The sequence below is a fragment of the Lates calcarifer genome, unplaced genomic scaffold, assembly GCF_001640805.2.
Source record: "Lates calcarifer isolate ASB-BC8 unplaced genomic scaffold, TLL_Latcal_v3 _unitig_4583_quiver_710, whole genome shotgun sequence".
Taxonomy (NCBI): domain Eukaryota; kingdom Metazoa; phylum Chordata; class Actinopteri; family Centropomidae; genus Lates; species Lates calcarifer.
The window spans coordinates 18,973-42,479 of NW_026116984.1; the positions used below are offsets into that span (position 1 = coordinate 18,973).

Below are 23,507 nucleotides of genomic sequence, written 5' to 3' on the forward strand. Positions count from 1 at the left end.
TCATCCGTATAAATCCAAATGTAGAGTAATGTGGACTGAAACATGAAATGTTTGCTTTGTTGCTGACCATAACTGTCACATGCAGAAAAACTCACATGAAAATTGGAGATGTGCTCTCTGTCCAAAGGCTTGGTGACAGACAGCTGGCCTGAGATTGGGTTAATGATGAAGATGCCATTTGGAGGCTGGTCAGCCCCAGGACCTGTCACGCTGTAACGCAGCATTCGGTTCTTGTCCCGGTCTGAGCGGATCTGAGGAACAGACAAAGAGGCAGGGAAGAATTTACTGTTATTTTACTATAGACAGGAGCTGGAGTGTAAGCTAATGTCATAAGCAGTAAATAACAGAGTCAGTGATAGGCCTGCCTGTTTAAAGGTGAGAATATAATAACATATTAATGTAGCTAAACTTTGTAAGTTTGACCTGGATGTGTCTCCTGTGTCAGGATGACTTTAAGCTCATACAGGCAACACTCAGCAAATGCTGGAGGCTGCTGCTACGTAACGATAGAAACTCTGATTTGAGCTGAAGTCAAAATAAACTGTGCCTGGAGCACCATTAATATTCGGTACACTGTCCAAATGTTCAAAACAGAGGAGATAAAGGCAGTGTTATGAAGACAGGTCTCTCACACACACATATATGTTAACACAACACAAAAAAGACAGGATGAAAATGGAGAGAGATTTTACAGTTACTCAGATGCTCTTACCCAAAGTAAGTTACAAGTCAGCCAACTTGGGGCTCAGTATTCTGTGTCTGTGTGCCAAAGTGTCCTTTGGCACACACACAGGAGGAGCCAGGGATCTAACCATCACCCCTACCATCAGTGGACAACCTACTCTACCAACTGAGCATTTTCTCCACACAAAGCAGCAGAAAACGTGTGGGAAGTGCTTTTCCTGGTATTCACACTAAACAAATGATCTACAAATCACATCCAGAGGTCTTAATTACATGTATTCATGAGAGCAGGTTGTGAGTGAGGTTCACTTTTTTCCTGAGGTAAAAACTGGCATAGTGTCATGTCACCGGAACAATAAGCTAAAGTTAATCAGGAGATAGTGTGACATCAAAACTCAGGGAATCACCTTTAAAGGAGAATTAGCATTAGCAGTATCATAGATAGCCACATGTAACAAGCTAGCTGTATAGCTGCAATAGAGATAAATAACTATGATATTTAAGCATGTTTAGCTTTAGACTTAGACAGACTTTGGGATGACTCCCTCAGGGAAACTAACTGCGCTTCATGCCACTAAAAAATCTAAGCTCAGAAGTCCACTTAGGGGGCTCCTCTGGGATTTAACCAAGGGGCTAACATGCAAACCACCACAATGTCTCAGACCTCTGTTGCATCTGTCGGTCCCTTATTTCCTGTCATCTCTCTCTATTGTCTTTCTATTACATGCTTTCTGTTACAGCTACATCACACACACAGTCTCAGGTTAAAATGCTGAAAAAAAAAACATGTAATCCCTGTTACATATGGATGTTCAGCTGAAGAGCCTGAGAGGTGGGTAGGCTTTTAAGGAAGGATCACGAAACTAATAGGAAGAGGCATCCAGGAGTTGACTGTGTATTCATCTGGATTTACTGAGGTCACGTTTTCTGTGACTGTCAATTCTGTGGGGAAAACTCTCCTCCATTTAAAAGGAGGTGTAAACACTGTATAGATTTATAGGAGCCTAAAGAAAGTTGTAGTGGGGAAAGCAGGTTGATTATTGATGAACACAGTGTCTGATTACTATGAGGCTGACAGATACTTTGGTTTGTGTTCATCAAACTTGAACTTGAGCATTTAAGTGGGTCAACAACACCATCTCCTGCTCCACTCTGGTGCCTGCTCCATCCATCCATCCATCCATCCATCCATCCATTCCTTCCTTCCATCCATCCATCCATCCATCCATCCATCAATCACCCACCCATCCATCCATCCATCAATTCATCCATCCATTATCTATCCATCCATCCATAAAATCATCCATCCATCCATCCATCCATCCATCCATCAATCAATCCATCCATCCATCCATCAATCCAACTCTTCTACTTCGAGTCTTGTCTTATAGTCCACCTCCTTTCTGTTGGATGTGTCTATTATCCTCATCATAGTTTTAAGAGTAAGATTTTGAGTAATTACAACAGTTTTGTGGGTTTCAGGTGGGTTTAGCCAAAGTAGATATTTTGTAATCAAGAACATTACATTACATTACATTATTACAATACTGATCTCATTGAAATCCCAACAGTGAAATGCTCTCATGATCACTTCTTCACCCACAGAGAGCATCTGGAGGGAAGAACCAGAATCAGTACCAGGAGCTGACTGCATAATGAGCTGCTGTCTTTGTGAATCAGGAGCTGAGTAAATGTACACTGTAGCCTCAAACTTAATGAAAACTGCAGCACACATTTGAACAACTCCATTTTCTTAGTAAATCTAGCCCTTTATGTCTGTAGAGTTAGACATTATATGTGCTGTCCCTCAGGGGCTAATTCTTGGTCCCCTACTGTTCATTGTTTCTATATACGGTAGATATTTTATAATATACATTTCTATCTATCTATTCTATTCATGCATGAATTGTACCTAGCCTTAAAAGCTCTGCACTGGCCCGCTCCATAGTTCTTCTCTGACAGGCTCATCAGACCTCTGAGGTCATCTGGTACATACCCTCTGGGTGTCACAAGGGTTAAATGCAATGTTGGTGAGGCTGCTTTTAGTTTTCATGCTCCGAGCTGCTGGAATACTCTATCAGATCATATTAGGTTTGCCTCAGTATTAACATTTGAAAGCAGACAACCAACGTTCCCTTGCTTCCTGTGCATTTGATTTGATTTGATGTCTTTTTAAATTTCATTGAGTAGTTTTAATCACAGTTGTGTCTATCTATGTGTATAGTGTGCCTTTCATGTTCTTTTTTGTAAACTGCATTGTATTTCTCTTGAAATGAACATGCTAGATAAATAATATGTTGCTTGTGTCCTTGGCTTTACAGTTAGTAAAGGTCCTCACAGTTAAAGTGAAACAGGCTGCCTTTTGTGTGTGTGTGTGTGTGTGTGTGTGTGTGTGTGTGTGTGTCTCTTACTCGGACTAGGTCCTCGGGGAACTGTCCTCGTGAGTTCTCAGGGACGTTGATAGGCGGAATGACCCAGTCCCTTTTCACCCGCCTCAGAGTGCCATCACCCCTGACAACCACACTACGCCATGGAAACAAGATCTCTGGTACCTGCTGAGTCAGTGTTGCATCACTGGGCTTTACCTGCAGAGACAGTAAACAAGCATTGTATACTGGACTATACACACACACACACACACAGCACAGCTGAGGTGCAAAACCATCCTGCTGCAAAGGCTTGGTGACTCAGGGTATTTCTGACCTCATTCCAGTGGCTTGGATTAATGCTCTCATTATAGTTTGTCTGATAAATGACCACCACCTGTCACTGTGTGTGTCAGTGTGTGTGTGTAGCCTCAGTATTACACACATATTGTTGTGGGGACCTAAATCTGTTTACACAGTCACATTATGGGCACAAAGAGCACATCCCCATATTGCAAATCATTACATTTTAAGGTGAAGACGTGTTTTGATGGTTAAGTGTATTAGTCTCCTGAATATAAGTCAATGTAATGTCCCCTGAAATAAGTATATTAAAGGGAGAAACCGAGCCATAGAGAGGTACAGTGTGATTCTTGTTTCATTACAATGCTGTGGAAATATAAATTATATTTAATCAAGACAAAATTTAAACTTCAGTTTGTATCAACAGCAACTTCAAACAGAAAAACTGATCAAATATTCTTTACAAAGCAGAAGTAAAGGCTGACTGTGATATAAGCCTGGTTCTCTCTGCAGCTGAGGTTGTCAGAGGGAAGGTATACTTTGTACATCACATGATTTAGAGTCCAGTGGATTCAGAGGACAAAGACTCAACATTTGATATACAGTAAGTGAGGTGGCCCTGTCTGATGTGTCGAGCAGAGTTATTTTGCTGACATTTGGATGGGTGGGCTGTAAATGTGATGCCTGTTAGTCACACTCAGTCTGTTGCCTGTTTGTCTGTCTCATTCAGTTTCATTTGATAACAACCCTGGTCCTGCCTCTCAGTTGAAGGGCACAGTACTGACACTGCTCCCCTGGCAAATGACTGGTTGTTAACTGCTACGGCTGCTCCTCGTGTTTGCCTTATGAAGGATTGTTGACAGCTTCTTTTGCTCTCTGTGATTCTCCTCCTCACTGACTGCAGCCAGTGATGCTGATAGCAACTAAAGCATATGGCAGCTGGCTATTTCTGGGTTGTGTTTAGAAGAACAGCCAATCAAGGCCAGTGTCTTGTCTAAGTACATGCAGAGGGCCTTATTATCACTGTTGCACATGAAACAAACTAACAGATGGCTGTTTGACTTGCTTTGTCTCTGCAATCAGTACTTGGCCAACCTTAGACGCCTGCTGAGCTGGAAAAGCTGAAATTTTATATCTGTACATAGTTCATTCAACATTACTGAAGCTTTAGGGGAAATAAAAGCCCCACACTCAGACTGACAGAGGATGCTGTTACACTTCTCTCTCAAAAGGCTTCACACATGCTTGCATTCTCACAATCACATCCAGGTATGTATTAATGCTGTCTTCTCATTTGTGTTAATGAACTCATGATTATTCAAATATTCACACAGAGATAGAGAGGGCTGTGTACAGTGGATCAACAACACTGTCTGGAATGAACAAAACATAACAAATAGAAGCAGACTTAATTTTATTCCAAAATATTTTGTTAACCAGTCAGGAGCCATTAACCAAGTTAATGGATGCACTGATGAGCAACAATTAATGCTTTTCATTGTTGATTAACCTATCAATGACATATATTCTTAATAATTAGTTATTTTATTTAAAAATGACAAAAAAATTCTAAAAATGACGTTCACAAGCCTCCTGAGTCCCGTACATCTATAAATGATTTAGTCCAAACAACAGGTTTTCAGTAAAAATAATGGAATAATGTTATCACCCTTTCCCACACAGTAGGATGAGAAATATGCTAATAATTCTAATAAATACACATTCATCATGATGGACAGCTGAAAGCCTTTAGAGGCTAACATGTGACTGCTCAGCACAGTCTAATAAAGATAAAACAGAGCACAGTTGTTAAGAAAGCACAACAAAAACTTAACTTTAATATTAAAGCAAGCTCATTGAACAGCCAGATCAGACCTGTGGTTTTAGAGGCAGTAGATTTGTCACAAAATCCTGTCAGAACCACAGAGAGAGACTTCATCACTTTAGCACCACCTTAATACCAAATATCAACAAAAAGCTCACTACACAGTGAGACATGGGAACATAGCACAATGCTATGTTCCCGCCAAACTGCAGATTCCATTTAAAAATGTAAAGTGGTATCAATAACACAATAGTGGTAATGTGGTATGGGTAAGGTGGCAAAACAACACATGAAGGCAGCCGATGATTAGTTTTTCAGACCCCCAAACATTTATTGCTTCTGGGGAAGCTGAAGTCTTCGATTTAGACTTAGACTTAGACAGACTTTATTGATCCCTTTGGTATGACTCCCTCAGGGAAATTAGCTTCCCAGCAGATTATACAGACAGATGTATACAGTCTTTACAGGGGAGCTGGTCTACATGATACAGTGGTGGAAGTACACAACTTCCACTGCTGTTTTACCTGCTCAGGTCCTGTGCTGTTGCCAGAACGGATGTGGAGGTGCACTCTGGTCTTCCAGACCTCTTTGGACAGCAGGTCTCCAGCATAAACCACCACTGTGGCTTTTTGCTTTCCTGTGAGGCTGAGGCACCGCAGGACGTAAACTACCCCATCCTCACTCACCCTGAAGTCACTGGGATCTCCAACCTCAAACCATACCTTCCCACCACTGCAGTCCATGAAGCTCACTGTGGACAAGAGAGAGAGACAGATGTGATGAGTGGAAAAAAAAAAAATCACTTGTGTGTGTGTGTGCGTGTGTGTGCGCGCGCGCATGCTGTATTGTGATAGGGTTAGTTGTTTAAATACAGTCAGTTCACAGGATGTTATACTTTTCTGTCTGATGAACCAACCAGTGAGTTCACCGTCATTTCTTTCAACACATCAAGATCTAACACATTTGCCATGTGTCAGGCAACATTTTAAGATATCACAGGATGCACAAGGCGTGCAATAAACTAATAATAAATGTTGTGTTTGGTTTGGCGCCAACCTCTGCAACTCTCTCTCTGCAGACCTGCATCAACACAGAGACAAGTACAACAGAAACACAACTGTTTTCAGCTGCACTCAATTACATAAAGTGTTTGAAACAGAAAAGAAGAAAAGCTGATTGTCGTGGTCAACAGCATCCCACCTCTCTGTATGTACACTGGATGGTAAATGATAAATGGACTGGTACTTATATAGCTTATATAGCTTTTCTAGTCGAATCGACCACTCAAAGCACTTTGCACTACCCATCACATTCACCCATTCACACAGCACTTGCACTATTACAAAGCGCTCACACACCGATGTTGCAAACATCGGGGGCAACGTGGGGTTCAGTATCTTGCCCATGGATACTTCGGCACTGGAGGAGCCAGGGATCGAACCGCTGACCTTCTGATTAGTGGGTGACCCGCTCTACCTCCTGAGCCACAGCCGCCCCAAATATATAAGGAGATAAGAGAACCCTGTGGATGGAAACATATCTCTGGCGATAAACTGCTTCATCCTGCACCTGTGGAGCAGCAACCGCAGGAACAAGCTCAATGCTTGATTTCACAAGTTTCAAGATTTGAGAGAAAAAGGGTCTGTATGTGAGTCTGTATGTGTGAGGAGGGGTGGGTGTGTGAGGCTGGGCTCACCCCTCCTGAAAAGTCAATGTCTTGTCAAGGTGCCAAAATTTCTCAAGATACCAAACATATCTAAATGTTGGGGGCAAAAGTGCATGACACAGAAGATGCTCAAGACATCGAAAATATTTTTCATCTGAATTAAATCAAATTATGTACCCACCATGTAACACACACATAGAGAGCATATGTATAAGGGCTTTATATTTCCTTTAAAGCTGCTTAAGGAAACTTGAGGGATAGAGTTGATGCTGGAGTAACAGAGTGAGGAAAAAAACGTAAAACCTGACTTGCTTTTAGATGAGCATTAGAGAGATCAATAGCCTGGCCAGTAAGAGTTTGGCTTGCCTGTAAATCCCAAAGCTGAGGTACGGAGGATGGGGAAGTAAACCATGAGCAGGCAGAAATGGGACCACCTTTCAGCAGGTTTGTTCCCTCTCTGCAAATTTCTCCTCTTTAGTTGTTTGCCAAGTATAGCCTACCTTTGGAGAGGAAATCACTTGGGGGGGAGGTACACAGCACTGTGACTACATTTCAGCAAAAACTATTGTAACTCTGTCCACAGTGTGATCTGTGCAGACAAAGCAAAAATGTCAGATCATCACAGTCGGCTCATTAACAAGAAGTCAGTGCATCCACAGTGGCTTCTTCCACCACAGCTGGAGAGGAGGTGGGGATGCGGGCTGCAGCTTGGTTTTTGTCCCAAGTTCTTGTTTGGATGATCCCTAAACTACAATAAATATATACACAATTTACAGTGATAGGAAATAGGGAGAACCAGCAAGTCAGGCCTCCGATCAGTACTGTTATGACACTGCTATTGCTAGAGCTGCATCAACAGCATGGCTAAAACAGAACAAAGAAACTGAGATGTCATCAGAGCTTGGCATTCTTAGTGCTGCTGTAAACACTGATTTGAAGTGTCCTTAATGGCTGGATGGAAATAGCTCTTAAAAGACAGAAAAAAGAGAAAGAGAGGAAAACGAAGACAGAGTGACTAGAAAATCAGAACTGCTGTGATTCCCTGAATCTGTGTGTGTGTTTGTGTGTGTGTGCGTGTGCGTGTGTGTGTGTGCATGTGTTTCTGCTGGTCAGAAATGAGCACGACTGGAAGTCAATGACTGACAATGACTTGGTATAAATACACATCTATTTATAACATATTATTTTTAGAGCATCTGACTGTGATGTGTATAGAATAAAATTCTATTTTGTTGTGAAAATGCTTTTGGAACTATATCTGTGCCTGTTTGATTTATGATGCTTATTGGCAAACCTGATGAAATGCACTGGTCACTCATGAATACACTGCAGCAAGCCTTTTAATTTTTGAGTCTTTCACATAGTCTGCCTTTAACGAGCACCTGATTCTGTCTGATCATGACATTATACAGTTTGATCCTGTGACACAACTCAAAGAACTGATTTTAAAAGTCATGTTTCAACAGGAACCAGCTTGTTTTTGTTAAATCTGTTCTCTGTCTTCAGACTTGAATTCAGATATGAACCAAACTCATAATGTAATGTATTTCCTTCAGTTCTACAGGCAGTGTTCAGTACCTTTACATTCCACCACCATTATGCCACAGAAATTGGAAGGATCCTCCTTTCTGTCACACTTGTCTCCAGATAAGTCACATTTTAAATATTCTAGCAGAATGTTTTCTGGTAAAGCCTCAGCACTAAACACAACACACAACTGTCACATCCCACCCTGCTCCTTCATTTATCCCTCCAGTCTTTTTAACTGCATGTAGAAGAGACACAAGGTCATTATCATTTCCATGTATTAGCAGGAGAACTATTGGCAGGGCTGCCCCTCCCTAAACACAGAACACATGTTGTGTGTAGGGCCTCAGGATGAGATGGGGGCCTCATTGTATACGCGTCACAATAGATAGACTCACCTTTCCTCAGACTGTCTGTCCCTCCTTGATAAGTTTCACCTGTCTCTCATCATCCTTCCCTCTCCATGTATTTAGTCTGTAACCTTCTTTCAGTGACAGTTTGTCCCTGTATGTCAAGCATTCCAGCAATTTTCCATAGTCTTTGGTGTTCCTATTTTTCTGACCTGGAGAGCAACTGACAAAACTTTGACTGACTTGCTTCCACAAGGTTTTAGGTCATATGACATGGTGACGTTCAACCCAAAATTTCTATGTAGCATACATTGTTTTAAGCCCAGCATGCATCATGTAAGCTCAGTGGCACAAGTCTGAATAGCTGATTGAATCATTTTAGTTTCTCCAGTGGTTTTAACAACCTTTAGATGATAGGAAACTGAGTCTTAGTCTGTCTTAGTTCTCAGTCTGAGTCCTGAGCCCTCTGTGAGATCATGAGACAGAAGTCTACTTTGTAAATTCATATCATGTATTCAGTTTTCAGCCTCCAGGCTTCATGTGATGATTAATTAAATCAAATAAACTACAAAGGCAAAATCATTTCCTGGGTAACCTGTTCACCATATGCACACCCTAACAGGGTGGAGGTTACTTTAGTGGGGTGGCATAGCTAACCAAGGTATGTGTTTGAGTAAAATAAACATTCTTTAAACTACTGACAACATTTCTCCCAAATTCCAAATAAAATTATTGTCATTTATAGAGTTCGGAAATCAATATTTGGTGGAGTAACCCTGATTTTTAATCACAGCTTTTCATGCATCTTGGCATGTTCTCCACCAGTCTTTCACATTACTGTTGGGTGACCTTATGCCATTCCTGGCGTGAAAATTCAAACAGCTCAGCTTTGTCTGATGGCTTGTGACCATCCATCTTCCTCTTGATCACATTCCAGAGGATTTCAATGGGGTTCAGGTGTGGAGATTGGGCTGGCCATTACAGGGTCTTGATCTGGTGGTCCTTCATCCACACCTTGACTGACCAAGCTGTGTGGCATGGAACATTATCCTGCTGGAACAACCAGTCCTCAGAGTTGGGGAACATTGTCAGAGCAAAAGGAAGCAAGTTTTCTTCAAGGATAACCTTGTACATGGCTTGATTCATGCATCCTTCGCAAAGATGAATCTGCCCGATTCCAGCCTTGCTGAAGCACCCCCAGATCATCACCGATCCTCCACCAAATTTCACAGTGGGTGCGAGACACTGTGGCTTGTAGGCCTCTCCAGGTCTCCGTCTAACCATTAGACGGCCAGCTGTTGGGCAAAGCTGAAAATTGGACTCATCAGAGAAGATGACCTTACTCCAGTCCTCTATGGTCCAATCCTTATGGTCTTTTGCAAACATCAGCCTGGCTCTTCTTTGCTTCTCATTGATGAAGGGCTTTTTTCTAGCTTTATGCGGCTTGAGCCCTGCCCCTAGGAGCCTGTTTCGAACTCGCCGTGTTCACCCCAGTTGCCATTTGCAATTCTTTTTATAGGTCACTTGATGTCATCCTACGGTTGCTGAGGTTGAGTGACATTCCAATTGACCGGGATGACCGTCAATTGGAATGTCACTGGCAGGAATGATTTCCTGTGGCACTCTGTGGTGCATCATGGGGGGATGAGTCTATGGCTGAATGTCCTTCTATGTCTGACCAACACATCATGGAGAGGGTATGAAGGGTTGTCCAGTATAGTCTGTTATCAAGTCTGTTGGCGTACTTCACCTTCAGTCTGCTGCCCCAGCACTGACCACCACAGACTCATAAAACATCCGCAGCATTGTCCGGCAGATGTTGAAGGACCTCAGCCGCCTCAGAAAATAGAGACAGCTTTGGCCCTTCCTGTAGAGGGCGTCAGTGTTTTTGGTTCAGTCCAGTTTATTGTCCAAGTACACCCCTAGGTACTTGTAATCCTCCACAGTATCCACACTGACCCCACGGATGGAAACTGGATTCCCTGGAGCCCTAGTTCTCCTAGTGTCCACCACTAGTTAGTCTTTGCCACATTGAGCTGCAGATGTTTCTGCTCACACCAAGTGACAAAGTTGTCCACCACAGCCCTGTACTCAGTCTCCTCACCATTGCTGATACATCAACTACTGCAGAGTCGTCAGAAAACTTCTGAAGGTGGTAAATGGTGAATAGACTGTACTTCTATAGCACTTTTCTAGTCAGATTGTCATTTGGGCACATTTGGGGTTCAGTATCTTGCCCAGGGATGTGGCATGTGGACTGGAGGAGCAAGGGATCGAACACTCTACCTCCTGAGCCGCAGCTGCTCCTAAGGTGGCAGGTGTGCCATAGCTGAAATCTGTGGTGTAGAGGGTGAAGAGGAAGGGAGAGAGGACAGTCCCCTGTGGAGCCCCAGTATTGCTGATCATTCTGTCTGACCTACAGTTCTGCAGGCGCATGTACTGTGATCTGCCAGTCAGGTAATCCACAATCCAGGACACAAGGGGGGCATTGACCTGCATCGCTGTCAGTTTTTCACCTAGTCGGCCTGCTGTGTTGAACACACTGGAGAAGTCAAAAAACATGACCCTCACAGTGCTTGCTGGCTTATCCAAGTGGGCATAGATGCAGTCAAGCAGATAGATGATGGTGTCCTCAACTCCTAGTCTGGGCTGGTAGGTGAACTGGAGGGGGTCTAGTAGTGGTCTGACCATGGGCCGGAGCTGATCCAGGATGAGTCTTTCCAGTCTTTCTCCTTGGCCTCCTTGATTTTCCTTTTCCTTGTTCACACCTCCTCCCTGTTGCCAGCTCTGAAAGCCCTCTTCTTGTCGTTGAGGATGGCTTCGATGTTCTTTGTTACCCACGGCTTGTTGTTTGGGTAACAAAAGACAGTCCCTGATGGGACAATGGTGTCAGCACAGAGGTTGATGTAGTCTGTGATACACTCTGTGAGCCCATCAATGTCCTCTCCATGCAGCTCACAGAGTGTCTGCCAGTCTGTCATGTCAAAGCAGCCCTGCAGTGTGCCATTGGTCCTCTTCTGACCATCTCCTCACTGTCCTAGTGGTCACAGGCTGCTTCTTCACCACAGGTACATGGCAGGGGTTGATGTGAATCAGGTTGTGATCTGACCTGCCAAGTGGGGGGAGGGGAGAGGAGCTCTAAGCATCCTTAACGTTTGCATACAAAAGATCAATGGTTCTCTCCTCTCTGGTGGGACAGCTCACATACTGGGTAAATGTGGGGAGTGCAGTGTCAATGGTGATATGGTTGAAGTCACCTGAGATAGCAATGAATGTACTCGGGTGTTGGTAACCGGGCCATGGCGGAGTGAATGGTGTCACTTGCTGACGTTGTGTTGGCCGAGGGGGGAATATAAACTCCCACAATGATAACATAAGAGAACTCCCTGGACAGATACTATGGTCACAGTCCAACAGCACACAGTTCAATGTCCAATACTCTCCTTGATGGTAAGCAAGATTGCACCATCAGTTGTTCACTAGAACCGCAAGCCCCCCTCCTTTACGCTTACCGCTCTTGGTGTAGTCTCTGTTGGCCCATACAGTATGAAAGCACTTGATGGAAACGTTGTCATCAGGAATATCCCGGTGCAGCCATGTCTGATGTGAAACACATTAGGCTGCATTACTGATGCTCCCTCTGACTCTGGGCTAGCATTGCCAGGGACCTCACGTTCCCCATGATGACAGAGGGGAGACAAAGCTTAAATCTCCTCTTCTCTGTAAGTCTTCTCTGTCTTAACCAGTCCTCCTTCCTCCACTGTTTCTTTTCCCCTCGACATCCCTGGTGTGTTTTTCTCCAGATTTCAGCTGGAATCTCTGTTGGTCTGATCTCAAGGCCGGCCAGCTTCAGGTCGATCAGCCGATCCATCAGTCTCTGTACCTTGTCCCTATACACAGACTCACCCACCCCCAATGATGGTTGTGTTGTCCACAAATTTTGTGATGATGTTGGATGAGTGGGTTGGTGAGCAGTCATAAGTGTACAGAGAGTAAAGGAAAGGACTCATCACACAACCCTGAGGGAGCCAGTGCTGAGGTTGTTGGAGGAGGAAAATGTGTGGGCCAGTTTTCACTCTCTGTGCACTCTGTGAGAAAGTCTTTGAAGTCCAGCAGTTTACCAACCAGGATGTCCGGTAAGATGGTATTGAATGCCAAGCTAAAGTTGATGAAGAGCACCCTCACGTAGCTCTTTCGGTGTTCCAGGTGACTCTGCGCAGTGTGGACAGTGATGGCTATATCATCATCTGTTGATCTGTTGGCTCTATAAGGAAATTAAATAACAGGAGGCTGGTTTTGAATGTGGTGGAGAACCAGTTTCTCAAAACACTTCATTATTACAGGAGTGAGTACAACCGGTCTATAGTCATTCAGGTCCTCCAAGGCTGCTGTTTTGGGGACCGGGATGATGGTTGCTGACTTCAAGCAGGGAGGTATGGTGGCTTGTGCCAGGGAGATGTTAAATATCTGTGTGAAGACCCCAGCGAGCCCTGGTCGGCACATACGTGGAGTACTTTGCTGGGTAAACCATCTGGTCCTGCAGCCTTCCTTGGATTTACCGACCTCAGCACACGCTTCACCTCCTGTTCATTCAGTTCAAGTGGTGGCACAAGGGTTAAATAGGTGATAACCAGAATACAGCTACATTCTTAAAATCATTGCTGGTCAAATTGCCCACGTAGGGAGCTACCAACTTCAAATCACTAATCAATAGCAGATCAGCCTGTCAGCATAGTAGCTAGCTTACTAAGCAGCTCTAGCTAAAAAACAAACCACTGAGTAGAGACTAGCCAGTTTATGAAACGAGTAATATTAACTATATTTAGGGCCAGAGCACTAGCGTGTGGAGGCCCTATTGTAATCGTAGGAATTATTATTATTCCCTTGACACTAAAATTGCATTTTTGAGGGCCTAAACATGCTCAAAAACATCTAATAGGGGTCTCATTCATTGGCACTGTAAAATGTCTCCATAGCGTCATGCTCAAAACCTCCTTGCCATTGGGCTTAATTTGTCCGAGGTGAACAAAATTCAGAGGCATGATGTAACATGCCAAGACACACCAAAAAGTCTCTTGACATCATGGCCTGAACACACCCACATTTCAATATTCACAAAAAGTTATAGTGTCCTTTATTGGCAACAGGAAATTACATTTTTTTCAACTTTGACGTCCTGTTACTAGCAGGTTGACATGATCCACTTCAGATTTGGTCAGGAAAGCGTTAAGGCCTTCATGATGCATTGTTGTGAAGGGTGTGTCAGTGGCGCTGTGGCGAAGTTCAATGTTTCGCCATTAACCAGGAAGTTGATGTAACTCATACATTGTCTGATCTGCTCCAAACTTGACGTGTTTGATAAGAGTCCCGCCCTGAGCACATCTACATGGGTCTTGCTCATGGGAGTGGCAAAATGGCTCCATAGTGCCCCTCTGGACATATTCAAAACCCCCTTGCCACTGGGCACAACACATCAATCAACAACAAAGAGAACTTAACAGGATTAAAGCCTCACTACACTGTCTTCTATTTTTGTCTGCTAAATACTCACAAACACTGAACTTTTTAGGCTCCCGGGATTCTTAATGCATGCATGTATGTATGTGTGTGTGTATGTGTGTGTGTGTGTCACAGTGATAGCTGTGAAACTCTGTCAAGGAGTGAAGCAGGAGGCCAACTTCCTTCTTCTCTATGTAAACCCAGAATATAGAAAGTCAAAGCTGTCATTAAAACAACAACTCCTCTAAGGCATCCGAAATTCACTCTTTGTACACCAGGCGCTAGTGATTGGTGTACACAGCATGGTTAGCTGGTTGAGGGTTGGTTGAGGACTATTAGTCAGACAGAAGTAACCATGGTAACTTCCATATAAGGTTGTGTTGGTCTGCACCAGTGTTTAGGTGGCTGGTACATGTCAAAGTAACATCCAGATGAATGAAGGATATTGGTTATTGATATATGATTGGGGTTTCCTCTGAGTTCCCATTAGTTTTAAAATTTAAAACCTACAAAATTGCATTTGTCAAGTCAGGCATATGCTTACAAACTAATGTCCTCACTGCTAAGAGTTCAACTGGTAAATACATGAAGTTATATCTCTTGATCAAGCATATTGCTCTAATTCTGTGGAATATAATATCTTATGCATTTGACATTGTAAATTGCCAGCCTGTGTCTGAATGTACAGATATTCAGGCAGAAAACAAAATGTACAATGTGTACGAAATTAAGCTTGAAAATACAAATGTCAATGCACCAAACTATGTTTACACATACAAAACCCTGTTCTCAAGCACACCTTTGTGAATGACATCAAAGTTTCAGTTAAATATAATTACACTCAAAGGATATTATATGAATTAACTGTAATCATGGAAAGTATTCCATGTTATTAAATAGCTTATTTTGAGCAGTAAGCAGGGTTTAGTGCTTAATGACCATTGCTCACTGATAAATTATGTTGATCCCACCCAAGTACAACAGATGTTCATATCTTTTAAAGAAGAGCAGCTGTGGTCACCACGAATGAAGTGGATCATCTATAGTGCAAAAGTAGTGAGGAAAAACTTGAGATTAAACACCTGATGTCCATCAGCTGTGGGATCCTGTTATAAATCACACCTGATAAAAATGATCACAGATTAAATGTGGTTCTCCAGGAAAAAATTACTCATGGCCTGCTTGTCAAAGAAGGAACATTTTGTGTCCTGTGTGGGGGCAGTCAGATTGCCACCTAGATTAAACTGTGCGATAGTCTTGTACTTCATTCACTGATTACAACTTCACAAACATAAGAATTTGCTGCTTTTCTCTGTTTTCTTTTTTCAAACTGAAACACGTTGAGAGTTTTGTATCAGACAAAACAAGATATCAAGACATCACCTTGGACTCTGGACATTTTAGACAATTTTCTGCCTTTTTATACACCAAACAATTAGTCAATCTACAGATTAACTGATAATGAAAATAAATGCTAACCCTAATGCTAACTGCAATAACATTTCCACTTGATCAGAGTGACACGTCTTGTCAAAAATGTAAAAGTGGAAATGAGACAGCTAAAAGATTTTCTTTTTTCGCTATTTGATGGACTAGCAGTTTCCACTGCCTCCCCGTCTGTGTGACGTGTGAGTAGACATGCAGCACAAAGAAACCTAGTATTATGTGATAATTGATTTGAAAAGCTTTAGAGAAACCTGTGGATAGCTTCTTTTTAAAATTCTGCGCTACCACATCTCTCCTCTGCTTTTTTCTAATCTGAGCTCTGCAATTGCAAAAACAATATGGAGGGTCACTATATCTCAAGTATCCCAATAGAGATGACCTAAAATATGGAATATGTGGTGTTTCCCCACCCTGAATTAAAAACCTCTATGGTTTCTTACTGCCACGCTGTTTCCCCTGGCAACTGCCCCTGCTCAGACAGCCAGTATTTTCCTCTGGTCTTGTGGGCGGGCCTGTATCACAACCCCCACCCCTCTGAGAGAGATAACACCAGGAGGCAAGCAAAATCAATCAGCTACAGCCATGAAAGGCCAGTATGCTGCTAATAAACACACAGTCAGAGTGAATACTGAACTGGTAGTCAGAAGCAGTCAGAGCTCTGTCCTCTACCTGCGTTATACATTCTGTCAGGGTTTTACCACATGAAGAGAGCACAGAGCTGATAGAGGCATCACAGGCAATAAGAAGTCGACCACTTAGCTCGACCACCATCATCACCTGCTGTTCACAGGTCCAGCCATTTACTGTCCCACCAGGCCTTCCTGCTCAACAGCTGCAGCCTTTATGTGCTTGGATATGTGGTGAAAGAAAAAAAAAAATCTCTCCTTAAACACACTTTGCATATGGCTGCAGTCCAGCACCGAGGCCGCTTTATGGAGAAACTGGACTGTTTTCCACTGCAGCTATTCAAGTCAGTCACATGTATTTGTGTGGCACATTTAAAAACAACAGTAATGGGTCCAAAGAGCTTTACAATCATAGCAGATGAGTAAATATAAAGGAATACATAGGACAAGGGCAAAATCAATATTGAATGAAGAGAAATGAAATTGAATGAAACCAAATAACAGATTAAGATGCAGTAAAAAGACACACAAAAAACATAAGTAGAAATACAAAATAAAAAAAGATAAATACATTAAAATAATAAATTAATAATGGACATGGACAAAATCAAGAGGTGAGCTCAGACTCAACTAAAAGCAAGATGAAAAAGATTGGTGTTTCCACGTTGCATTAAAAAATGAGAAATGTATGACACTGTAAGGTTCATTCATGTTGTCAAAATTCAAAGAAATAACAATATCAATGGAGAACTGATTTGAACACCTTCTATCAATGATATTATTATACAACCCTTTAAGTTTGTTTGTATCTTACTGGCAGAATTGTGACAGACAAAGACTTATTAATCATGATATAGGTAATACCTCGCTGCATATGTTCACATGTATCACAATCACAATGTCTCTTATCTGCATCATTAGGCTGAATTGTGTATTGCAGCCTTGTAGAGCACTTTATTAGGAACAGCTGTGCATCTGCTTCTTCATTCAGTTATCGAATCAGCAGATCCAGGTTAGGAGCTTCAGTTCATGTTCACATCTAACATTGGCGTGGGGAAAAAAATTTTGTGATTTCAATTACTCTGACTGTGTCAAACTAGTATTTCTGACATTGCTGATCTCCTGGGATTTTCACACACAACTGTCTCTAGAGGTTTTCCTCAGAATGGAGCCAAAAACTAAAACCATCCAGTGAGCAGCAGTTGTTGATGAGAGAGCTCACAGGTCATGGTCAGACTGGTTGGAGCTGACAAAAAGGCTACAGTAACTCAGATAACCACTCTCAACAACACCTCCAACCTTGGGGCGGCTGGACTACAAGAGTAGCAGTCGACACAGGGTCACCAAAACACAGACAGTTGAAGACTGGAAACACGTAGCCTGGTCTGATGGATCTAGATTTCTGCTGAGGCAGCAGATGGTGGTGGTGTAATGGTGTGGGGAATGTTTTCTTGACTCACCTTGGGCCCTTAATACCAATCAATCATGGTTTGAATACCTGAGCATATCTGAGTATTGTTGCTGACCATGTTCATCCCTTTATGGCCACAGTTAACCATCTTCTAATGGCTACTTCCAGAAGGATAATGCTCCATGTCACAGTGAGTTCAGTGACCTTCAGTGACCTCTCCAGTCACTGCGTGTAACCAATCAGATGGTGCTGTGGGTGGGACAATGCTGGAGACAGAGTAGTGACTGCAGACAGAGAGGTGCGACTGCATCAGAGCCAAAATAACTCAGTTTTAAATTGATCTCTTATCGGAAGTTGAATTTTAAAAAAAAAGGCCAATGCAGATATGCATCAAAATGCCGAATATCAGTGCCAATAATCAGCCCGGCCGATAATCGTTGTGGTAGAACAGGACATTGGCAGCATGAATGTGCAGCTGACACATCAGCAGGAATGATGTGATGCAGTCACATCAACATAGAGCAGAAACTCAGAGGAAAGTTTCCAACATCTTGAGGAATCAAGAGCAAAGAGAGGAACTACCCAGTGTTAGTTTGGGGTTCCTAATAAAAAGCCCACTGAGTGTGTCAATTCTGCACTACAGTTAACATCTAATGCCAATGTTCAGTACTAGTGCAGGAACTAGTGTGTCCTTTGTATGTTTGGTACATATTCCTAAATAATGTTGTGTTACTGAACAAACGCAATAAGGGTCCTGTTTAGCCCCAGGTTCCCCAAAAATATTAATCCTGCCACATGCATCATATTCTATCTATGTTCTGTGTTATATCATATTGTTTTACAGGGTACTTTTTTATCGTAGTGCACTGCATCTTACTCCATCACACTGTGGTGCATCAGCAAAAATTAACACACTCATACCAAATCGCTGACTTGCTCAGAGACATAAATCTGGTTAATGAATGTGATATAAATCTGCTTTACAGTGAATTTTACTTTTAACACACACACACACACTCAGAGATCAGAAGAACTTGCAGGCAGAGTACATAGTGAAGTGGTTTAAGAAAAGCCTCATCCTAACCAGAGCTCCCATCTGTTATTCCTACAGTTTTGGACAGACAATCGATATCTATAGCACAGATCTGCGACAACTGCTGATTGTCTTGGTGGACTCTCACAGCTAAATGAGATTTACTTCATTATACTGCTGTATTTAATTGTAGCAGCGCTGCTACAGAACCACAAAATAGCCCCTTGGGAGATCAGAGTGGAGCAACTTCCAGAAACTGTCTATGATAACAGCACAATAGAAGCTGGTTTATTATTCTCCATCCATCCATTATCTATACCACTTATCCGTTAAGGGTCGTGGAGGGGCTAGAGCCTATCCCAGCTGACATGGGGCGAGAGGCAGGATACACCCTGTACGGGTCACCAGTCCATCGCAGGGCCAACATATACAACCATTCACACTCACATTTACACCTACAGGCAATTTAGCCACCTATTAACCTAATCTGCATGTCTTTGGACGGTGGGAAGAAGCCAGAGTACCCGGTGAGAACCCATGCAGGCAGAGGGAGAAGATGCAAACTCCACACAGTAAAGCCCCAGGCTCAAACCGGCACTTGAACCCGGAACCTTCTTGCTGTGAGGCGACAGTGCTAACCACTGCACCACTGTTTATTATTCTGAAGGTGAATAATATTTGTAATACACTGTCTCTATATTTTAAATCAAAGACAGCTGTTCTTTAGGGCCCTGTATACCTTAACAATGTTCTTCACTGTGAATGTGACTGAATGGACAGCCTTCTGTTACAACGGAGCCTGGTCCTCTCCCACTGTATGCAATCTTCAGACTGAGTTGTCTGAGCAAATAACCTCCAACAATCAGCGTCCACATCCTCTCATTATCAATTCTTAATGTTTTGTTTGTTAGGGCTCTGATCAAACCCTGCATTGATCTGCCTCTAATCACCCTGCACACACATTAGACATACAAACAGACTGACAGATTAGCCAAGAGGTTTAGAGAAGTACACAGCAGCCATGTTGAGGCTGATCCACCCACACAACCTCTTCTTACTGATAAACTCAAGCATGGAGTCATTGGAGATGGCAAGGACATACACCTGCCTGTTATACACAACCACAGTCTCACCACTAACAAAGACTACTTCCCATTCACTTGAACATATATAGAAGAGGGTATTGTTTGGTAACTGGTACTGTACTGGCATTAGACAAACGATCACACACCTCGCCCTACAGTCTGCTTTCATTTGAGTCAGTGTATCAGTGTCAGTATCTTGTTTTTTCAGATCAATGCACTATTTCAACTGGATTACAATGAAATGCTGAGTTAAAGTGCTGATTACATTTATCATCAATTGATCTATAATCCATATGATCATATTTTTCAATGAATGAAGTAATTCGTTTCAGCAAATGTTTGACAACACTACAGAAAAATATGTAACTAACAAATTTTTGACACCATTAATTTCTAAAGGACTTTAGTCTATTAATATTAATTAGGAGTCTATTAATCTTTTCTGGAGTAATAAGTTAATCAACTGATCAGTGTAGCATTATCACTAAGCACATTCTCTGCAGAGATGTCTGACAATGTGAAACTGCCACCTACTGTACACCAGCAAGTGTTCTTTTGTTTCTCACTGCTTCCAGACCAACACCAGTTAAAATTCGGTACACAAGTCTGTCTAGTTCCCATCAGTGAAAGAAAAGAGGGTTGGACACAGGAAAGCACCAGAGACAGGGGAGAGAGAAGAGGCAGAAGAAATGAAAGAATAGAGGAGAGACAGAGACACAGACAGCCACAGGGGAATCTGAGATCTCAAAGCCAATGAGACAGTGATGATCTCCACTTTTAGATCTGTGCCTGAGAAAACATGAGACTACTACCAATTATCACCTCCTGCACCTGCAAACACACACACACACACACACATACACACATGGCATGTAGCACTCTTTGTTCCTCCCCACTCTACCACTGGGGCTCTCCTTTTCAGCAGGGCTGCTGGGTGTTAATGAACCCATCTCCTCTGTGTTAATGAAGCCATTCACAGGTCTGCTCCCTCCTCCTGCTCCTCTGCTCCCCTTCAAAATCCTCCACAACCACCTCCTGAATTTCTACATGACAGTGGACAAAGAGCACCAATCTGTTGACTAAAAGGACTTTCCTGTGAAATAAACCTTTTACCCAGCTCAAGAACGAGCATTTAGTCACACATCCTCTCCTCCATTTTCGTCTGGGCGAGGAGCCACCCCACAGCACGCACCACAGATATCTCTGAGGAAAACACTTCAGGGAAATCTTTGAAGTAGAAACCTGAGCTGTGCAGTTAGTCTGCTATCAGGTTATATGATGCAAACACTATGATGGTTATGTGTTCATCCACTGAGCATGACCCTAGAGCAGCTGAAGTCTAGTTTCTGGTGGAAATTGATCGCAATGCCAGAAGGGACTGAGACCCCAGGATGCATCAGTGATAAACAGTGTGATTCTTAAGGCAGTCGATATTAAAGATGGCTGATACGACCTGAAATCCATGATTAATTGTGACATTTACCTCAGGAGTAACATATGAGTTGGTAGCTTTCAATCAGACTTGTACACAAGACTCTATATCCTAACAGTTGACTTCTTATATATGGCAATAATATTTTTATTTATTTTTTATTTTTTTCAGGGGCAGCATAACATACATGATTCACTTTACATAAGTTAATGGGAATATATTAACACACATTTCGACCCCGTTTCACCACAAATGACTCCACTGTTTGTTTGTTTTATTGTGTGACTTACAAAGGTAGTATACATATTCAAATCCTCTGTAAAAGTAAAAGTACCTCACAGCAACACAAACTAACAGATGGAGGCAGTGGTATTCCAGCAGCTCCTGCTCTATACAGTGATGTGGCCGGTTAAACAAAAAAGATCTTACTCTTTCATAAAAAGCTCTATCTCTGTAGGAATCCTATCCACAATGTTTAGTTGTGACAGTGCACTGTTTATTTCAATTTGCAGTAGCTGTTGATTGCACTGATTCTAAAGATGTTCATATCAATCAATCAATTAATTAATAAATCAACCAATTAATCAGTCAATCAATCAATCAATCAGGCAGCTGTGGTTCAGGAGGTAGAGCTGTTGCCCACTAATCAGAAGGTCAGTGGTTTAATCCCCTGTTCCTCCAGTCTGCATGTTGAAATGTCCTTGGGCAAGATACTGAACCTAAGATTACCCCTAATATAACTACAGTCCATTTACCATTTACACGCAAAAAAATGAGAAAGTAAGGCCCAGGTTCAAAAACACCAGACTCCTGCTGTGTTGATTGATTTGTTACTCATTTAGAATACACTCCAAAACTTTACACTCTACTTATAGTGATTTTTTTTTATTTTATTATCTTTTATTATATTCTGTTCAATGGCATAATCCATCATAATCCATGTTTTGGTTTTTAGACCCTTACTAAATCATTACGGTTTTGAATATTTGGATATATTGTCCATCGACAGGTTACTTTTGTCTATTTATTATTTGTCTAAAAGAAAGAAAAGTAAAATGATCAAAAAAACTATAATTACTCCCATCCATACAGCAGGATTTTTACTTGTAATATTTACACAGAAGTTTCATCTGATCTTATTTATGGTGTTCAGTTTCTGCTGCATGGATTAAGCCAAAGTGAATATTCTGCTAAGGCAGACTCATATCTATATGTAGGTTACTGTGTCACACTGTTCTTATAACCACTGTTACAAGCTAACAATCCATTTAGCTATCAGCCAGTATTGCTGCACAGCTGGTGACTGTTATGCTTTATGAGATGTGATCAAAAAGTTCAGACTGTGCCTGAAACAAGCAAAAACTATACCTGGTCTAAATTTGGCTACCGTTCTCTTTGAAGTGGTTGCCATGTGTTGTTGCAGCCAAAAAAACACAACACACTGTGAGCAAGCGTGTTGATGTAAATGGTAAATGGACTGTACTTATATAGCACTTTTTTTCTAGTCTTTTCGACCACTCAAAGTGCTTCACACTACCCCCTTCACACACATTCATACAGCACATGTATATACAAAGTGCTTTCATACAGCACATGTATATACAAAGTACATTCATACAGCACATGTATATACAAAGTGCTTTTTCTATACATTCACACACTGATGCACATGCATCAGAGGCAATTTGGGGTTCAGTATCTTGCCCAAGGATACTTCAGCATGCAGACTGGAGGAGCCGGGAATCGACCCACCGACCTTCTGATTGGTGGGCGACTGCTCTACCTCCTGAGCCACAGCCACCCCGATGTAGCATCCAACTGCCACTGTGTCACAGTTCAGTGCTCTGAATGTCCTCCCTCACATAGATAGATAGATACTTTATTAATACGCACGGGAAATTCACAGAGAAGATTCATTAGTGCCATAGAATCAGTGATGACAGTCTGACCATGGAGAATGAATTCATAGTGCACAATCCTGTTAATGTGGAAGAAAAACACAGACATGATGTGCCTGCTTCAGTCCTCATGGGTTGCAGCTCCTCCACTGTGAAGCTGCTGTGTGGTCTCTCTGGTCTGATGATCCTCAACATCATCCCAGGCATGTTGACTGAGATCCTCGCAGACTTCAACATGGTGCTGCTTCTGCTCCACAGTGATGTTATAAATGCAAGTGGTCACAAAACACACGTAACACAGGTCCAGATGTTTATCAGAGACTCAGAGACCGACTCAGTCTCTGAGCTTTTTGATC

General features: G+C 42.3%; 1 protein-coding gene across 1 annotated transcript in view; it reads right to left on the reverse strand.

The window, feature by feature from the left end:
- Positions 1-23,507, reverse strand: part of LOC108900668 (cadherin-2-like) — a gene marked incomplete at its 3' end in the record, with an annotated part of 62,318 nt that overhangs the window by 16,733 nt on the left and 22,078 nt on the right. Inside the window, 3 exon segments of the mRNA XM_018701835.2 lie at positions 96-251; positions 3,096-3,269; positions 5,703-5,929. Of these exon segments, the coding sequence (XP_018557351.2) occupies positions 96-251; positions 3,096-3,269; positions 5,703-5,929 (557 nt within the window).